The 17,461-nt window shown below is 39.9% G+C and overlaps 1 protein-coding gene across 8 annotated transcripts in view; it reads right to left on the bottom strand.

The window, feature by feature from the left end:
- Positions 1–17,461, bottom strand: part of vps8 (VPS8 subunit of CORVET complex) — a 75,041-nt gene that overhangs the window by 13,523 nt on the left and 44,057 nt on the right. For all 8 annotated transcript variants that reach the window (XR_008341471.1, XR_008341470.1, XR_008341472.1 and 5 more), the window contains 18 exons: positions 17,309–17,398; positions 16,746–16,792; positions 16,306–16,528; positions 16,099–16,188; positions 15,826–15,877; positions 15,676–15,718; positions 13,818–13,890; positions 11,808–11,927; positions 11,267–11,338; positions 10,511–10,630; positions 9,381–9,437; positions 9,160–9,242; positions 8,236–8,320; positions 7,867–7,965; positions 5,534–5,623; positions 1,912–1,958; positions 1,673–1,817; positions 203–292 (listed from right to left, as the gene is read on the bottom strand). Coding sequence is in view for 4 of the 8 variants with exons in the window: in XM_053435720.1 (XP_053291695.1) it covers positions 203–292; positions 1,673–1,817; positions 1,912–1,958; positions 5,534–5,623; positions 7,867–7,965; positions 8,236–8,320; positions 9,160–9,242; positions 9,381–9,437; positions 10,511–10,630; positions 11,267–11,338; positions 11,808–11,927; positions 13,818–13,890; positions 15,676–15,718; positions 15,826–15,877; positions 16,099–16,188; positions 16,306–16,528; positions 16,746–16,792; positions 17,309–17,398 (1,626 nt within the window). In the remaining 4 variants the exon portion in view is untranslated. The remainder of the gene's footprint in view (positions 1–202; positions 293–1,672; positions 1,818–1,911; positions 1,959–5,533; positions 5,624–7,866; positions 7,966–8,235; positions 8,321–9,159; positions 9,243–9,380; positions 9,438–10,510; positions 10,631–11,266; positions 11,339–11,807; positions 11,928–13,817; positions 13,891–15,675; positions 15,719–15,825; positions 15,878–16,098; positions 16,189–16,305; positions 16,529–16,745; positions 16,793–17,308; positions 17,399–17,461) is intronic.

Genomic DNA, 17,461 nt, shown 5'->3' with positions numbered 1-17,461 from the left:
CAAGGACAGTTTGTGCTATAAGTACTGGTCATATGAATCTATAATTATTTGCAGTGATGGAAGTGGTGCACATATGCACACAGGTGTGTGTGTTTATCAATATAACAGACATGTCAATCTGCACTAAGCCTGTACAGTCATTGGTATGCTGAATAATCCCTTTATTCATTAATGACTCAGTAGTCCCGTGTTCTGAAGCTACCTCTATCAAGACAGAAAAGGCTCCATGAAAGTCGCCCTTCCTCTCCAGTAAATAGGCTGTGGCTTCACTGTGGTGGTTCATCTCTGTTAGCTACAGAGAGACACAGAGGGAGAAAGCTGTCACAATCATTGTTGTCCATAGGTGGTGCTGTATCACACTTTACTGTGGCAGATAATGGAATTAATTTCATGAACTCATTATATAATTCAATATAATACAGTGCAGGTACATTTTCATTAGTGTCCTGTCCACATACTAAACATTTCAGTCAGTTTCTCAATCATCTGTCACATGTCTTATGGAACAGGTTTGTATTAATTTGAAAAGCAATTACATTTTATTTCCATCTGTTTTATACATGTAACTACCCTGATTGTAAATTGGTCAATATCAGAAATGTGGCTAAACACTGAACAAGTCTGGATGCAGCTGTCGACACAGGCAGCACAGTGAAAGCAGCTCCAGTCCACTGTAGAGGATGCATCCAGGTACAGTATAGCTGTTTAGGTATTCCATGTTTGTCAGCACTCGGACCCCAATAAACAAAACATGTATAAAACAGAAAAAAAGAGAATTGAAGCTTAAACGGTCCCTAGCTGATCTAAAACATTCCTATAATATCTCATAAGTAATGTATCTGGTAGATGTAGTACACCCTTCTGTATGTGACCTATTAACGTCCTATTATTACTTTAAATTCTTTGTAAGATCTTTTGAAGTAAATGGTAAATGTTTTTGTATTTATATAGTGCTTTTCTAGTCTTGATGACCACTCAAAGCGCTTTACAGTACAGTTTAACATTCACCCATTCACACACACATTCATACAGTGCATCTATTCGCAGCACTTTGTTATTCTATGGGGGGGCATTCAGGGTTCAGCATCTTGCCCAAGGACACTTCGGCATGCAGATGGGTAAGACTGGGGATCAAACTGCCGACCTTCAGGTTGGAGGACGACCACTCTACCCCTCAGCCACAGCCGCCTTGTACCTCGAAAGTTGTTCTTTAATTTCAGAACATTTCCCTGTTTTATATAACCTCACCTTTCTGAGGTCATTGGGCAAAAGCAGATTAAAATATATTTCAGTCAGCAGGAAGAAAACCTAAGGATTTTATATTCTTAATAGATTATTCAAGACGTCAGCCCCTTGTGGCCAAAGGGAGAACTACAAAAATAAGCAGGTGGGGGTAAAAAAAAAAAAGAACAGTTAATCTCACTAGATAATCTCTCTATTTTCTTCATTGCAACTGCTAATTATAAACAACGTGGTCTGTTGTCCAAATGTAAGAATATGTCTAACTTTCCATCTGAAGGCAAAAATTTAGTGAGAAACTTATGTTCCTGTTCAGGAAAAAGAAAGAGGTTCCGATGTGATCTATACATCCTTCCGGTCTTATCTGTCCTCAGTCTTGCTTAATACATGCTTGACAATACAGATATTTGAAACAAACTATATCACACAGTACTTGTATGGCCTCCTCCAGTCTGTAGTGCTGGGAAGTCTGGAGGAAGCTCAGGAGCTGCTGGGGTGCAAAGCGGCACAGTAGTTCCAGCAGACGCTCATGGAGGTCACGTTCCAGAGGCAGGTCGGCCCCTGAATGATGCCCTTCCCTGAGTGACAGAGCAGATGAGCAGTGAGAGGCCAGAAAGAAAAGAAGAGAAACAGGGCGGAGAGATGTATATTCAGAAGCCATTCATACTGTACCGGGGCTCCAGGAGGCAGCTGAGGAACTTGAAAAGTAGCTCATCATCCTAGAGACAGAGACAGAGACAGAGAAAGAGAGAGAGTACTAAGGATATGTACCAATCATTATGGTTTATAGGGACAAAAGAGCTACAGTGATGGGTGTACAGATCGTCTTCCAGAGAGTAAGTGTCGTGTGTCTGCAGATGTTGACTGAGGGACTGCATGCACACCCCAAAACAATGGGCAACATCTATCAGCTTCAATTTCCACAGAAAGACTGCAGACAATCATACATATTTGTGCTGTTCACGGCAGACGTGAGACTGTTGTTACCGGTTAGTGCAGGACCTGTCGCTACCTGATGGAGGCACTGTTACACCTCACCTAATTTACAGATGTAGACTTAAAACTACCGTTCTTTCATTTCTTATCAATCAATCAATCAATCAAATTTTATTTGTATAGCCCATATTCACAAATTACAATTCATCTCATAGGGCTTTAACAGGGTGTGACATCCTCTGTCCTTAACCCTCAGCAAGAGTAAGGAAAAACTACTAAAAAACCTTTTAACAGGGTAAAAATACGTAGAAACCTCAGAGAGAGCCACATGTGAGGGATCCCTCTCCCAGGACGGACAGAAGTGCAATAGATGCCACGTGCAGGAAAACATCAAGATTAAAGTCTTCAAGATTAAAGATTAAAGTCTCTAGCAGCATTTGATGAGGGTAGACATCCCGAAGGACAACCCCAACATGGCATGCCAAGCAGTCCCGCTTCAATCACTGTAAACTTCCTGCCTGAGGAACTGAGGCTTTTCTCTGACATCGTGCAAATTGCTTCTGACGACCTCTTTTTAAACAGTCTTTCAACCATCATGGTACCATTTTTTTTTGTTTTAATGCATAATGTCATTGTCAAGTCTCGTCCGGTCCGATAAGTTGTTTCACCTGGGTGGTCATGATTTATGTTCTGTGTTGTGTGTCCCTACTCATCTCTCCTCTCGTTTCAGACTCCTCACTCCCTCCCTTGTGTGTGTGTTCCACCCTGGTGATTGTCAGCTCCTCCCCGATTGGTTGCACCTGTTCCTAATCACCCGGTGTATTTAGTCTCTGTGTTCCTGTGTCGCGTTGCCAGTTCGTCTTTGTATCTTCATGTTCTTAGCGTCCCAGCATTTCTCTCTGATAGCTCTCTTGTTGCCGACCACTGCCTGTTTAACGTTTCTCGTCTCTGCCTTTTCCCTGCCGGATACTCTGCACCTTCGCCGACTGCCTGCCCGTGTACCGACCTTGGACCTTAACGATTACCAACTCTGCTTCTGCCTGCTCCCTATTGGATTTACGTTCTCGTGTTTGGACTACCTTTACGTGTACCATATACAAGAAGTAAAGTTTGTTAACTGCTCCTAACTGTGCCTCCGTGTTCTGCTATTGGATCCTCACACCATACTGCATCCCTCACAGTCATGTTTTATAAAATTCCCATACTTCATTTGCTTCAGTCTTGAAATGTTTCATCCTGTTTCAACCATGTTAAGCAATTTATAACTGTGTTTTGGAAAGTGCTGCCTAAATAAAGTTTCCAATCCTGAACGGAAATTTACTTAATAACTTCTTAGTTTATGCTTACAGCAGACATTTCCATCTAGGGTACAGCTCAACATAATCTTTATGGTGCACCCACTGTCCAGCATGTGAGCCCATTGTCTATTCATGTTTTGCAGAAGTTGATCCTGAGATCACATGAATTCTATAGTGACCTTTTGCTCTACTCTGGTTTAACTGCGTTTGTCCTTTGTTCCAAGAACTCAGCTGACTGACACAACACCCTAACCATACATTATATTATATATACTATGCAGCCTATAAGTCACACCTTTACAGACGATATGTTCCAGACAGAGAACAATACATTCACACACACCCCCTGCATGTTTTGGGGTCAGGAGGTAACCCACACAGAGACACTTAAATATGAGCACAGACACTTCACATTTCCTCTCACTTGCAACCTCCACCTTGCCTGTGTGATCCTTTCTGCAGAAAGCTCTTACAAATAAACTTACAAAGATGATTTTTCCCAGAACCTGTGTACGTTGACCAAATTTCCACCACAGAATACTATCAACATACCAGAGCACAATTAATTTCTTCATCATCTTTCAAGAGCTGAAACAGGGTGGAAAATTTAAACAAAATGATGTCGGTTATCAGTATTATCATGGTATTGTAAAAATGTAGTTATATATTGACACATTAAAAATTATGCCAGTATTTTTATCATTTATTGTAGGTCGAACACATGTTAGTTTGCAGAGGTCAAGCTAAAATGTCAGAGTTGGGATAAAATATCAGCATTTGTTGAACGCACGCAATGTGGCAACTCCTCTGCTCTTTCCTGCAAAGTGTAGGACCTTTATTTTTAAATGTTTATATATTTGTCTCATAAACTCTCAAGAAAATCAAACAAACACAAAGTAAACTTCACACATGCATAGAAGAAACACAAACGCATGCTGTGCCAGCGCACCTGTGTGTGGTACACCGTGCTCACTGTGGTTGATGCTGACATTTTTCACCATGAGCTTTACAATGTGGTAATCAACCGCGTTTCCATGATAGTTAACATTTTTCATAGTATTACTAACCCCCTGGAATTTCACATGTTTAATCATTTAACCGTTAACCACTTCATCCCTTATACATTATTTTAAGACACTCTAAAAAAAATGAACTGTACTGAAAAATGAGAACAGTGGTTTAATTGTGAAGATTTTAATTACAATCAGGTCATACTGATGTTCAGCAGGTTTATTGTTCACCATCTTTGTCTGTTTCAGTAACCATATATGAGATGAGCTACTGAGAGTCAGAACACAACAGCAGCAGTTTTCCACATGACAGATTGATGCATTGAAAAGAGCAGTGCACATCAAAACTGAGGGTTAGAACCATCAGTTCAGTGGAGAGGAAGACAAGTGTGAGCTTGTGTTTCTGGGTGCTGCTGGTCGTCTTCATTTACTCCCTCATGTTGTACTGCTGAGTCTGTGTCTCAGGGGCCAGCAGCATTTGTGTAAAGGTTTGTTCCACAATGACTGACATCATATAGCTTCTCCACTGTGAGTCATTCTAAAGGCTACTAAACAGCACCATCTTCAAAATGAACTGTACTGATTGTGAACATTAAAATCTGGTTATGTTTTACGGCATGTGTGAACAGAGTTGTATAAAAGCTCCAGTGATGTCACATGTCATAACCTATAGGCCTACCACAGCCAAACCTCTAATTGAACTGTTGGCAATGGAGGTGCATTGTGGATATGCACCAGGTTTTGACAAGAAACAAGTTTCTTTTGTACTATTTCTGGCTGTACTGAACTGCTTTGATCCTTCTGAATTTGACTAACTATTGGTCAGCTAAGGGGATTTTTACATGAATCAGAAAAGATGTTTCGGGAAATCCAGAAATTAAATCATCGCATTTTTTTGTTTGTCTAGCAGAGTATGTTTCTTGTATTGTCTGCAGCACATGTAGCATCACAGCTGAGCAGAGCCACACACTATGTTTCTAAATAATTTAGGTAATAACTTAGTGGAAAGTTCATTAAAAAATTTAAAAAAATTATTGAATGTGATCTTACCTCAAGCTCAGAGATGATTAGCTGCACCTCTTCAGTGAAATGAAGCACCACTACATCAGATGACTTGCTGGGGTCAAGTGTCACCAGCTCCTGTGATCATATGTTGGAGGCCTTTTAGGTTAATCTCTTACAGACATATTCTTAGTCATAGAATGTTCTCCTTCATGTGCATTTGTACAAATTCTGGATTCAATAATACTGAAAATGCACTGAAAGAAAACAAATCGAGGCCGATACATACACTACCGTTCAAAAGTTTGGGGTCACTTAGAAATCTTCGTATTTTTCAGAGAAAAGCACGTTTTTTTTCAATGAAAATAACATTAAATGAATCAGAAATACACTCTTTACAATGTTAATGTGGTAAATGACTATTTTAGGTGGAAAAGTCTGTTTTTTAATGAAATATCTACATAGGTGTATAGAAGTCCAGTGTTCTAATGGTAAATTCTGTTTCCTAATCGCCTTAGAAGACTAATGGATGCTTAGAAAACCCTTGAAAACCCTTGTGCAAATATGTTAGCTCAAATGAAAACTGTTTAGCTGGTGAGAGGAGCTATAAAACTGGGCTTCCTTTGAGCTAATTGAGTAACTGGAGCATCACATTTGTGGGTTCGATTATACTCTCAAAATGGCCAGAAAAAGAGAACTTTCATGTGAAACTCGCCAGTCTATTCTTGTTCTTAGAAATGAAGGCTATTCAATGCGAGAAATTGCGATGAAACTAAACATTTTCTACAACGGTGTGTACTACTCCCTTCAGAGAACAGCACAAACGGGCTCTAACCAGAGTAGAAAGAGAAGTGGGAGGCCCCGGTGCACAACTCAGCAAGAAGACAAGTATATTAGAGTCTCTAGTTTGAGAAATAGACGCCTCACAAGTCCTCAACTGGCAGCTTCTTTAAATGGTACCCGCAAAACACCAGTGTCAACGTCTACATTGAAGAGACGACTCCAGGATGCTGGCCTTCTAGGCAGAGTGGCAAAGAAAAAGCCATATCTTAGACTGGCCAATAAAAAGAAAAGATTGATATGGGCAAAAGAACAAAGACATTGGACAGAGGAAGATTGGAAAAAAGTGTTATGGACAGACGAATCAAAGTTTGAGGTGTTTGGATCACACAGAAGAACATTTGTGAGATGCAGAACAGGTGAAAAGATGTCGGAAGAGTGCCTGACACCATCTTTCAAGCATGGTGGTGGTCATGTGATGGTCTGGGGCTGCTTTGGTGCTGGTAAAGTGGGAGATTTGTACAAGGTAAAAGGGATTTTAAATATTGAAGACTATCACTCCATTTTGCAACACCATGCCATACAATGGCGACTGCGCTTGATTGGAGCCAATTTCCTCCAACAAAAGGACAATGACCCAAAGCACACCTCCAAATTATGCAAGAACTATTTAGGGAAGAAGCAGGCAGCTGGTATGCTGTCTGTAATGGAGTGGCCTGCGCAGTCACCAGATCTCAACCCCATTGAGCTGTTGTGGGATGAGCTTGAACCTATGGTACACAAGAAGTGCCCATCAAGCCAATCCAACTTGTGGGAGGGGCTTCAGGAAGTGAAATTTCTACAGATTACCTCAACAAATTAACAGCTAGAATGCCAAAGGTCTGCAATGCTGTAATTGCTGCAAATTGAGCATTCTTTGACCACAGCAAAGTTTGAAGAACAAAATTAATATTTCAAATAAAAATCATTATTTCTAACCTTGTCAATGTCTTGACTATATTTTCTATTCATTTTGCAACTCATTTGACAAATAAAAGTGTGAGTTTTCATGGAAAACACGAAATTGTCTGGGTGACCCCAAACTTTTGAACCGTAGCGTAAGTTTGTTAATTCAACATGTGACCATGAAGACAGCCACATTTACCTTCTGCCAAGACTGTTAGGCTGTGTTGTTCTACATAGCTGTGTGAATCAAATAATAGTTAATGTTAAATATTAAAGATAAAGACTGACAGCTGATTTTAAACACGGCAGCAGCTCTTAAAGATTGTTATATATCTATACAGGATTTTTTACAACTAAAATATATTTGTGTCAATCTCATACATGTGCCCTGCCCATGTTTAAGTCTCCCTAAAGTAAAGAATATAGGTTCTACTCTTAAAGGCATGTTGATGCCATAATTTTTGGGTAAAGAAAACCCTTATTGATAAATTCACTCCTCACAGTATCTAGGCTCATACAGCTGTTCCAGATGCCTCCTGGTTCCTTAACATGCCCGACAACATATCCCATCATGTGACCCTACCAGGACAAGTACCACAGACTGATGGAGAACCATTTGTGAATGTCTGTGTTTGTATGGGTGTTTGTGTGATGACCTGGATGTGTTGCAGCACTTTTTCCTTTACTGTTTGTTTCTCTTCAGGGCTGTAGCCAGGCATGGACAGCAGATTGTGGATGTAGCTGAAGATCTCCCCCTGCCGATAACAACACATTAACAAGTTTTCTAGTTTTTCTCTGCACTATAGAATATTTATAAAAAAGCTGTGCACATAACGTCCAGCACACAAACAATAAAAAGCAGGCAAAGAGACAGACTTAGAACAGACACTACACAAGTCTCTGATAATCACTTTAATAATGGTAACCCATTTATTAAATACTCACACAACCCAACACCCATGCCAATGTACACACTCAGTTGAAGCAAACACGTGTTAGTTAGATGAATCTGAACTGTATGCTACCTCTCGTAGGGGGTCTCTCAGGTAGCAGTCGATGATCCTGTCATAGAGATGTTTCTTCTCGTAAAGGAATTCACAGATCTGGTAGCTGGAGAGCAGGACAGTGAGAGACAAAAATGGTTAGCTAAGTTGACAAAGTGTAATTACAATAGCAACTTATATAAGCTGCAAAAGTAACTTATATCCTATAGGTTTCTATTGCTATCTCGTGTGTGTCACAGGTATTTAAGGTAAACTTATATGAAAGTGAGACTGAGCAACTACTGGACACTTTAAATCAAATATCAACTATAGAATATTTATAAAAAAGGTTGTATGTTTACTTCTGCAACAAACAGTCTCTTGTACTGTTTGCACTTTATCACTTTAATCACTACGTTTACACTTTTAGAGAACCTTATGCTTCTGTACTAAAAATTCTGTATGTTTACTTAGTATTAGGAAATGTCTTGTGTTATCTGTTGTGCCTGTGCACTTTATATGTTTCACTGTGGGAGAGTGAGAAACGTCGTATCGATTCCTTGTATGTTCTGAACATGTTAAGGAATTGACAATAAAGCTACTTTATCTTAATCTTTATCTTTAAATTCAGCGTCTCAGTAAATGACTGCTGCAGGACTAATTCATAGTTTATATAAACTACGGATCAAATGACTGTTTAATATGGAAGGTGATCCTGTATGTGAATTAAACCAAACAAAATCCAGAATGAATGTGTGGTTCAGTCTCATCAACTGCAAGAGTTGTAACCACTTCAATTTCAAACTAAGAATTTGTATATCATTTTGTATGGGGTTGTGAGGTTGTGAGCCCATTAAAAGTCAATAACCCTGACTTTCTTTAAAAAATGCCTGTTAGATTATAACTTTAAAAGATGCTAAAGGTAATACAATTATCATTGGTTCAAGTCTTTGGGAAGCCACTTACAACTTGGCCTTCTCTGCCAAAGCCAACAACCTTTCTTCATTAAACTGCACCACACCTCCGACCTGCAGCAGCTCCAGGAGCACCTACAGACCAGTCACAAGATAGACAACTGACATGACAACAACATCTAGTAGTCGTTCATACATGTATTTGTACATAAATTTGGGTTCAAAGTCTGAAGCCACATTCCCATTCGAGTATAAAATATGTAAGTCACCAACCTGCTGCCTCTCTGTGTGTCGGGAGTCATCGTCAGGGCAACACAGGAACTCCAGAACCTAGCAAAGACATAAAGAGCAAAGACGCAGATGAACAGGCTGACGTTACAAAATGGTTAATGAGACAAAGGCAAAGGATACAGATCAAAAGTAGATGCTAAGTGAAATAGAGGTACACTGGGTGGAGACAGTAGAATAGCGACGGACCTAATAGATATATAATGGCATGGCACAACCTGATAATGTAATGAGAGGTAAGAATCATTGAACAGGAATGTTGGCTTTACTGCGAACTGATATTTATTAAGATGGATGAATTTTTTTAACTCAAATTTTGAACAAATGTCCGATGATAGGGGTTTTACCACACATATTTGTGAACCATTGGATTTACAAAAAAATACGTTAAATAAGTAAATCAAGTAAACTAAAAAAAAAACACAGATGATTACACACAGATGAGCACTGTCACGCTAATTTAGTGACAGTGCTAAGTGATATATGGGGGCCAGAGAGAAAACTGTGTCCAGCGTAGGTGTTCTCTCCCGTTCTCTCTCTCTCTGTCGTCTGATGGCAAAGCTTTAAGCACTGACACAACGACATGTTTGAAATGGGTTGAAAACTGCAGCCCCTCCACTTGGGATCAGTGTAACAGCAGTCAGACTGATCCACTGCAGATCCAGCAGATAGGTTGGTATCCCTGTGAAAATCAGCTCTTTAATATGATTCATGCAGGACTGAATAAGAACCAGGCAAGTAGCCTATTTTCATGATCTATGAAAGTTGTGTTGCTACTGACCCTTTTTTTAGATGAGAGATTTTGTGAAATTAAATGAAAATGTAATGCTGATTTGGGGCATTTTCCACATTAAATTACAAGATCAGATACACATTGCTTTTTTTAAGTCAATTTACCAAACTGAATATTTACTGAGAAATCGGGGACCCCTGATCTAACCCGAGCAGCCAATGCATCAGTTTGAACTCATTATCATGTGTTTAGTATTCAAGTCTTCATACCCTGTGTAACCATACAGGACCCTGTGCCAGGACTGGCAGCTCTCACTCCAACTATCATGATATTTAGATTTCTAATGAAAACCTCAGCATATTTAGGAGATCTGATTGGTTACCTGATCAAAGAGCTTTCTGTTCACAAAAAGTGTGTTGTCTGGTTTGGCCAACTGTCGAGCCAAAAAGGTGAAGAGCCCGCCCACCTGGGAGGGAGTGAAGTCTGGGTTGTCCACCATCACCTAGGTAACCAGAAGGATATGTTAATGATCCAGGCAAATAAAATAATAGTTGATAATTAATGATATAAAAGCACAACTGAGTGACTATGAGCCATTTGTATGCAGGTCTCTGTCTCTGCTCTGACATTCAGCTGTCTCAGTGTGTTGTTGGGTTTGATGAATGCAGGGATATTATAACAAATAATCTGTTGATAATTCAGCGATATATCGTCGCTTTGGACAAAAGCGTAAGCTAAATGACATGTAATGTAATCTAATATATGGCAACCACGTCACTTTGTGTCTTATTGACGAGAAAAAATACTGAGTTTTAGAGAATTAAGTCGTAACAGGACGAGGATAAGTCGTAATAATAGTCATTATGATACCAGAAAGAAACATAATATTACAAGAATAAAGTTGTAATTTAATGAGAATAAAGCAATAATAATAGAAAAGCAGCAAGTGGAACCCATACTCTAATCTTGAACCACTATGATTATTGGTTGAGAAACTTTGAAACCTATTTGAATGTCATACATAACCAATGATTATATCAACAACGTTATTCTCATAATATTGTGACTTTATCCTGGAATTCTCACTTTTTTCTCCTTTATTTGTCCCAAATACTAAAAAGAAGTTTTGGGATTTTACCTGGAGTAAGATGTCCACTATCCTCTGCTGGTACTCAAGGGCCTGCTTGTCATTCTTAAAGTCTTCAAATGTCTAGAATGAAGTGAGAAACCACAAAAGAATGACTGTCAAAGTACATCTCACCTTTCCATGGCCATAGTGACTGAGTGCACCACTTTTATTAAACTACTAAAGATAGATGGTTGAAAACTACAGCTGGATGCAGAATCACCAACGTAGCCATTGTAGAGTCACAAATCAGTGAGCCCACCAATGGTAGAGCCACTGAGCCACCATGTGACTTACAAAATTGAATAAACATCCACATCCACTGATGTAACTGTTATTATTATTACCATTACTACCAATGTTATGATTTGCGGTGGTAGGAGTACTAAAAGTATTAAAAGTGGTATAAGTAAAAGTGGTATTAGTAGAAGTAGTAGTAGTAGTCGAGTAATAGTAGCTGTAGTAGAAGGTACAGATGAGATTAAAAGGGAACAGACTCAGATTAATAATCTACTGACAGATACTATTCAAGATACAGTGATGAACCTCTCACCATGGCGAGGACATTGAGGAACTCCCGCGTGTCAAAGTGGAGGAGTGTACGAATAAAGGGGAAAACCTCCTCCTCCTCTGACCAATCAGCTGAGTGGAGACGGATCAGGAACTCAAACACCTTATACAAGCACGCACACGCACACAACAAACACACAAACACACACACAGACAGGATTATTCACAATATTAGTCCCTTCAACTGTGACTTGGTTCACTCAGGTCCTTCCACCTCGGTTGAAATCCAGGATGAGGAATATTTCAAACAAGCGACACATGGCTCATCCTGTTCGGACAGATAAGTAGATGAGCACATCTTGACTGGGAATCACTGAAACACTTCCATGCTACTGGCTTTCTTTGTGTTTTTGGAGATTATATAGTTCAGAAATCCCTGTGTTGTCTTTCTTAGTGACCATTTATTCTACTGTTTACGACCTCACAGGTTATGTTTTCATAGACAATTGTCTGTTAGCAAGACTCTACATAAAACCCTGGAACGGTTTTGTTATGATATTTAACTAGGGTTGCAAAATGCCGGGAATATTCAAAGTTGGAAACTTTCCATGGGAATTAACGGGAATATACGGGAGTTAACGGGAATAAACTGGAAATGTTGTGGGTAATTTATACTTACCGTATTTACCTTGTCATACAAAAGAGATAAATATAAACATTTTGTTTTGTCATGTGATTTGAGCCCTGAGGAAATTTGGGCAATTGACTAAAGGCTTATGCATCTTTGTGGCATTCTTAACATAGGTCTTTGCACAGTATTTGCAAATGCACACAGCCTTTCCTTCTACATTGGCTGGGTTGAAATGTCTCATCACATGAGATAGTGCATGTGGCATTGTTCTGTAGAATAAGATGAGAAAAAAGTTTGTAAAAAAACACTATTGCGATGCCAGAGATATAAATAGTTAGCCAAACAATTGGAATCGTCTGTGAAAATATTTTACAATTGATGGATAAATGAATAGAAATAGGTTAGATGAAAAGATGAACAATCCTCAATAAGCATGCTAATTTTTTTTCCCCAGTAATATCATCGAAACTTACCTGACTAGTCCTGCACACTACAAACTTTTTAACTCGCGGGCCACAATGGGTTCTAAAATTTGACAGAGGGGCCGGGCCAGGACCAGATGGATGGAGTGTTTTTGTGAACTAATATAAATGACATGGAAAAATCATTACATGAAAGGTTTGGCCTTTAACAGGTAGCAAAGCATTTATTTGCAAGGCAATTTAACAAAAACTCGCCTTCGGAGAAAGGCTTGCCTTGGTAGTTGACTCTTGGATCGCAGTTTGTCGGAGTCTGTAAAATAAACGCCAACCTCTGAGCCGTAGCCCCCCGTTCTTGCGTTGACTGCTTGCTAGCGTAGTTAGCATGCTTCGTAACAAAGTGACGGCTGATGTTGTACTCCTTGAAAACTGCAACAGTTTCTCGGCATCAGGCATACAGCCTTCGATTGGACTTCAGGGAAAAAGTATTTTGTTGTCCACTCCACGTTAAACAAAAAAGTGAAGGGAGATCATGTGCACTTTCGAGCCCTATACACCACACTCCCGGTCAAATTTAATTTAGTTTAGCTTTTATCCAAAGTGCATTCAACCCCGAGGGTACAAACCCTGAACCACAAGAAGCAAGAAAGAACAATTTCTTCCAAAATAAACCCCAATTTTTTTTTTTTTTATTTAAAATTTTTGGACAAGTTCGGCGGGCCGGATTAAAAAGCCCAACGGACCGTACTTTGCCCATGTCTGGCCTAGCCCATACCTTAACCATCACAACTAAATGCCTTACACTAACCCTAACCAAAACCTAATTGTAACTCATGACGGCAAAATGTCCTCACAATGATGCTATTGAAACAATAGCGCACGCACGCACGCACGCACGCACGCACGCACGCACGCACGCACGCACGCACGCACGCACGCACGCACGCACGCACGCACGCACGCACGCACGCACGCACAGTTCTGATGTCCTGCATCTACATACCTGGTTCTTGACTTGAATCACAAGGTCTTCAGGGATGTCTCCTAGTGGGTACGCTCTTCCCGCTAGGCAACAGCTATATACACACAACACACAATATTGTTATTATTAATTTGAGTTAAATACATTGTAGGTAAGAATTATTGGCTTGTCAAAGTGCAAATGCTATTAAACACAATCTTCTGAAAACCAACACACACATATTTGCAGCCATATTTTAAATCAAGCAAATTCATGTACATTATGTTATTTTGTTAACTTCCTTTCTGTCAGACACAACTGACACGTGTCTCTTTAACACCCCGGCAGCACTGACATATGCTGCCTATACACTGACCATCCCAGCAGCTCCCATAAATCTGTGATCTGAGAACACTCAATCCAATACCCTTCTCAAAATAATAATGGGTGTAATGACAATGCACTTTCTCTGGAATTTGCCTCCTGGTTTTGATTATAGAATTTATTTATTTTTTTACTGTACCTGTTTTTTCCTTGTGTTGGATTTATGTTTTTTCCTGAGTGTTGTATCCTGTTTTTTTTTGTGGTCTCTGCTCTTTGTGTGTTTTCACCTTTACTTCCTGTCTTTGTCCTGTCCCTTTGATTTCTGCCCCAGATCCTCATGTTTATCACCTGCGTCCATTACCCCTGCCTCCCCTTTGTATAAAAGTCTCTGTGCTTCCCTTTGACGGTTTGTCAACATCATGGCCTCCTCACGTCCCCCACCTCTATGCTTCATCTTGAGTTCTTTGTGTTCTCTCGTGTTTTTTTTATGCTTGATTCAGTTTATCCCTTTTGAGTCTTTTTTCTAGTTTTCCTTAGCTTTTTTGCTTTTTTGCTTTTGCCTTAATTTAAAGGACACTTTTTGTTAAAACCTTTTGTCTCTGTATCTTGGGTCCTCCTGCTTCATAATAAACCTGACAAAGGGAACACTTAATCGTAAAAGTATAGCACCAAGTCAGTTAAACTTCAGGGATATCGATCTGTCCATTTAGGAAGCACAAGTGATTGTGAATCAATCAACAGATGGCGCAATGGAGAGGCAAAATCAAGGCAACCCCCAAAAAGGGAATGGATTTGCATGAGGTGACCACAGACAGCTGCTCTCTCCTTATCCTTCCTGACTGATTCTTCTCTAGGTTTGTGTTCTATTAGTGTCCTTGTCACTACTGGTAGTATGAGGCGGTATCTGAAGCCTGATCAGGTTGCACAGGTATTCCAGCTCCTCCAGGAAGGCACATCCATACGTGCGGTCCCAAGAAGGTTTACTGTGTCTCCCAGCACATTCTCAGGAGCATCACAGATTAGAGCAGGTGGAGGTCTTTGCGAGATTGTCAAACCTTACACTGCAGTGGGCCCTGTGTTCCTCGTGGTGCAGGTAAATCATGTGGCCAGAGTGTGTAGGCAGTTCCTGGATGACGAAGGTATTGATGCCATTGCCATATTCATATTTGTGATACTAAACACATATAGTGTGCGGTAACAGCACATTAGTTTGCATGTCAACAGTTTCCATATAAACAACACACTATTTTCAGCTGATGTCTGAATCTGCTGGGCTTAGTATTCTGTTCATGCTGGAGATGAAGACAAACATCTAGTCTAAAGTTTCCAGCCATTCATTTTTCCATAATAACATTATACAAACATTTATAGTCTGTATATTTAAGACAGACATGAATGCTTTTATGGGAAACACTGACGCATGCATTTTGGAAAAACTAGCTGCACTCATTTATGATGATATTCTTCCTCACACTAGTGGAGAGTTAAATGCAGAGGATGTCACACCTTGTTAAGGCAGTTTGATGATTGATATATTATTGGATCTCAGAATAACCAGGTAAGTGTGTGAACTTACCTTATGTAAACTAGAATCTTGTTTCCCATCACCACTTCCTCATCTGTCCAAGAAGAAAAAGCTCATGAAGACTTGGATGTGATCTTCAAACACTGCTTTTGAGAGACTTACAATTGTTGGTACTTTTAGGGGGGCGGCTAACAGCCTTACCTGTTAGGCTTCTACCCTCCCTAAGTGGTGGTCCAATCACTGCAAAGAGTTTCTGAAATATAAATACAATATAAACAATCAATTGCTGTTTCTAGCCTCACCAATGAGACAGGTAAAATTTGAAGTTTTTGACCATAGACCTAAATCTGTGTATCTGAACCTGAAGTAAGGGTTTGTATTTTGTTTACACACTGTCATTTAAATTAAAAGTAAACAATTGCATTAGCTTTGACAAGATGAAAGTGACGACACAAACTTCAGGTGGAGAACTACCTCCATAGGTGTAATGTAGTCATTCATGCCGCTGTTGAAAACGTAGATCATCGCATCATAGAGCTGATTCTCCCAACACACTTGAACGACCTACAAACACAAACACAGAGTAAAAGATATTAGTTAAAAATGTAGAGACAAATGGAAGTTTTCTAGTACACATGTACAAATGCATCCACACACTTATTTACACATGCACACACACACCTGCTGTATGTCCAGGCTGGTGACATCCAGATGGACTATACATCTCTCCAGACTGTCCATCATACCGTTGCCATGGTAATGAGCCAGGAGGTCCCTCATGATGGGTGTGGTCAAGTGACCAAGACGATCAGCAACAATGTATGACTCCAGCGACTCCAGGAAAACTCCCTTTGAAACTGTGTTCTCCACCAGGCGAGTATACAGATGGCTGAACAGCAGGTCACTGTCCCACACACATAGCAAACGAATCAGAACTGAAAAGTTCTAAGTAGATCTAAAAATTGCAGGTTTGCATATTCTGTATATGTCTGCAGTGTTTCACTGTGTGTTGCCCAGACAGGGTCTTCAGAGGGAAACCTTACCATAATTTTAGGCAAACTCTTTCCTCTAATCAACAAAATATGTGATTTGCCAAAAATAAATGTACAGAATATACTTACGCTCTCTGTAGCAGCAGGCAGTAATCCACCAGGACTGGAACCACATCCTTAAAAGAGCACAGCAGAGAGAGAGGGAAAGGCAGAAAGACACAGAGAAAAAGAAAGAGAGAGAAAAGAGAGAGTTATTTCTAATGTTTTTCCGTAACTTGGTTAAAACATGAGATGACAAAAAACAAGCATCTTAGGTCTTGACATTCAGAAAATCCAAACATGTGTAACAACCTCCTTACTAGGAGTTGTTCTTTTCACATTTCTGGTTGTGTGTTGATTAAACTCATGAGATACACAGAGATAATTGAACATCACAGATGCCTCTTGAAACCAGCTGTCAGTCTTTATACTGTGTCCCATATGAGATTGCCACCTTCTTATCTTACTATCACAATTAAGGAAAATCTGTGGATTTCCCAGGGTGTTGTTCTATTTAATCAACCGTGCAGGTTTTGTTTGAAGCACTCCATTGTCAGATGTGATGATTCACTGTATGTTCTGTATCAGCTCAGCTAGTGGTAGACTGGCAGACTGGACATGGTGGGTGTGTTCTTTGAGGCACGTAAGCTTACATAGAAATGTTGCTCCATCACTTGGATCTTGCCTTGTTCTGGACACTTCTTCAAAGTGTGATCAGCAAACTGGCCAAGGATCTCTACCATCTGTACAGAACGACAGAGGACACTGTCCAGTGCACAATATACTGATGTAATGCAGTCAGCTAG

Source organism: Pleuronectes platessa, chromosome 12, assembly GCF_947347685.1.
Source record: "Pleuronectes platessa chromosome 12, fPlePla1.1, whole genome shotgun sequence".
NCBI lineage: Eukaryota > Metazoa > Chordata > Actinopteri > Pleuronectiformes > Pleuronectidae > Pleuronectes > Pleuronectes platessa.
Note: the sequence above shows the minus strand (reverse complement) of the source record. Positions and strands in the feature narration are given on the sequence as shown.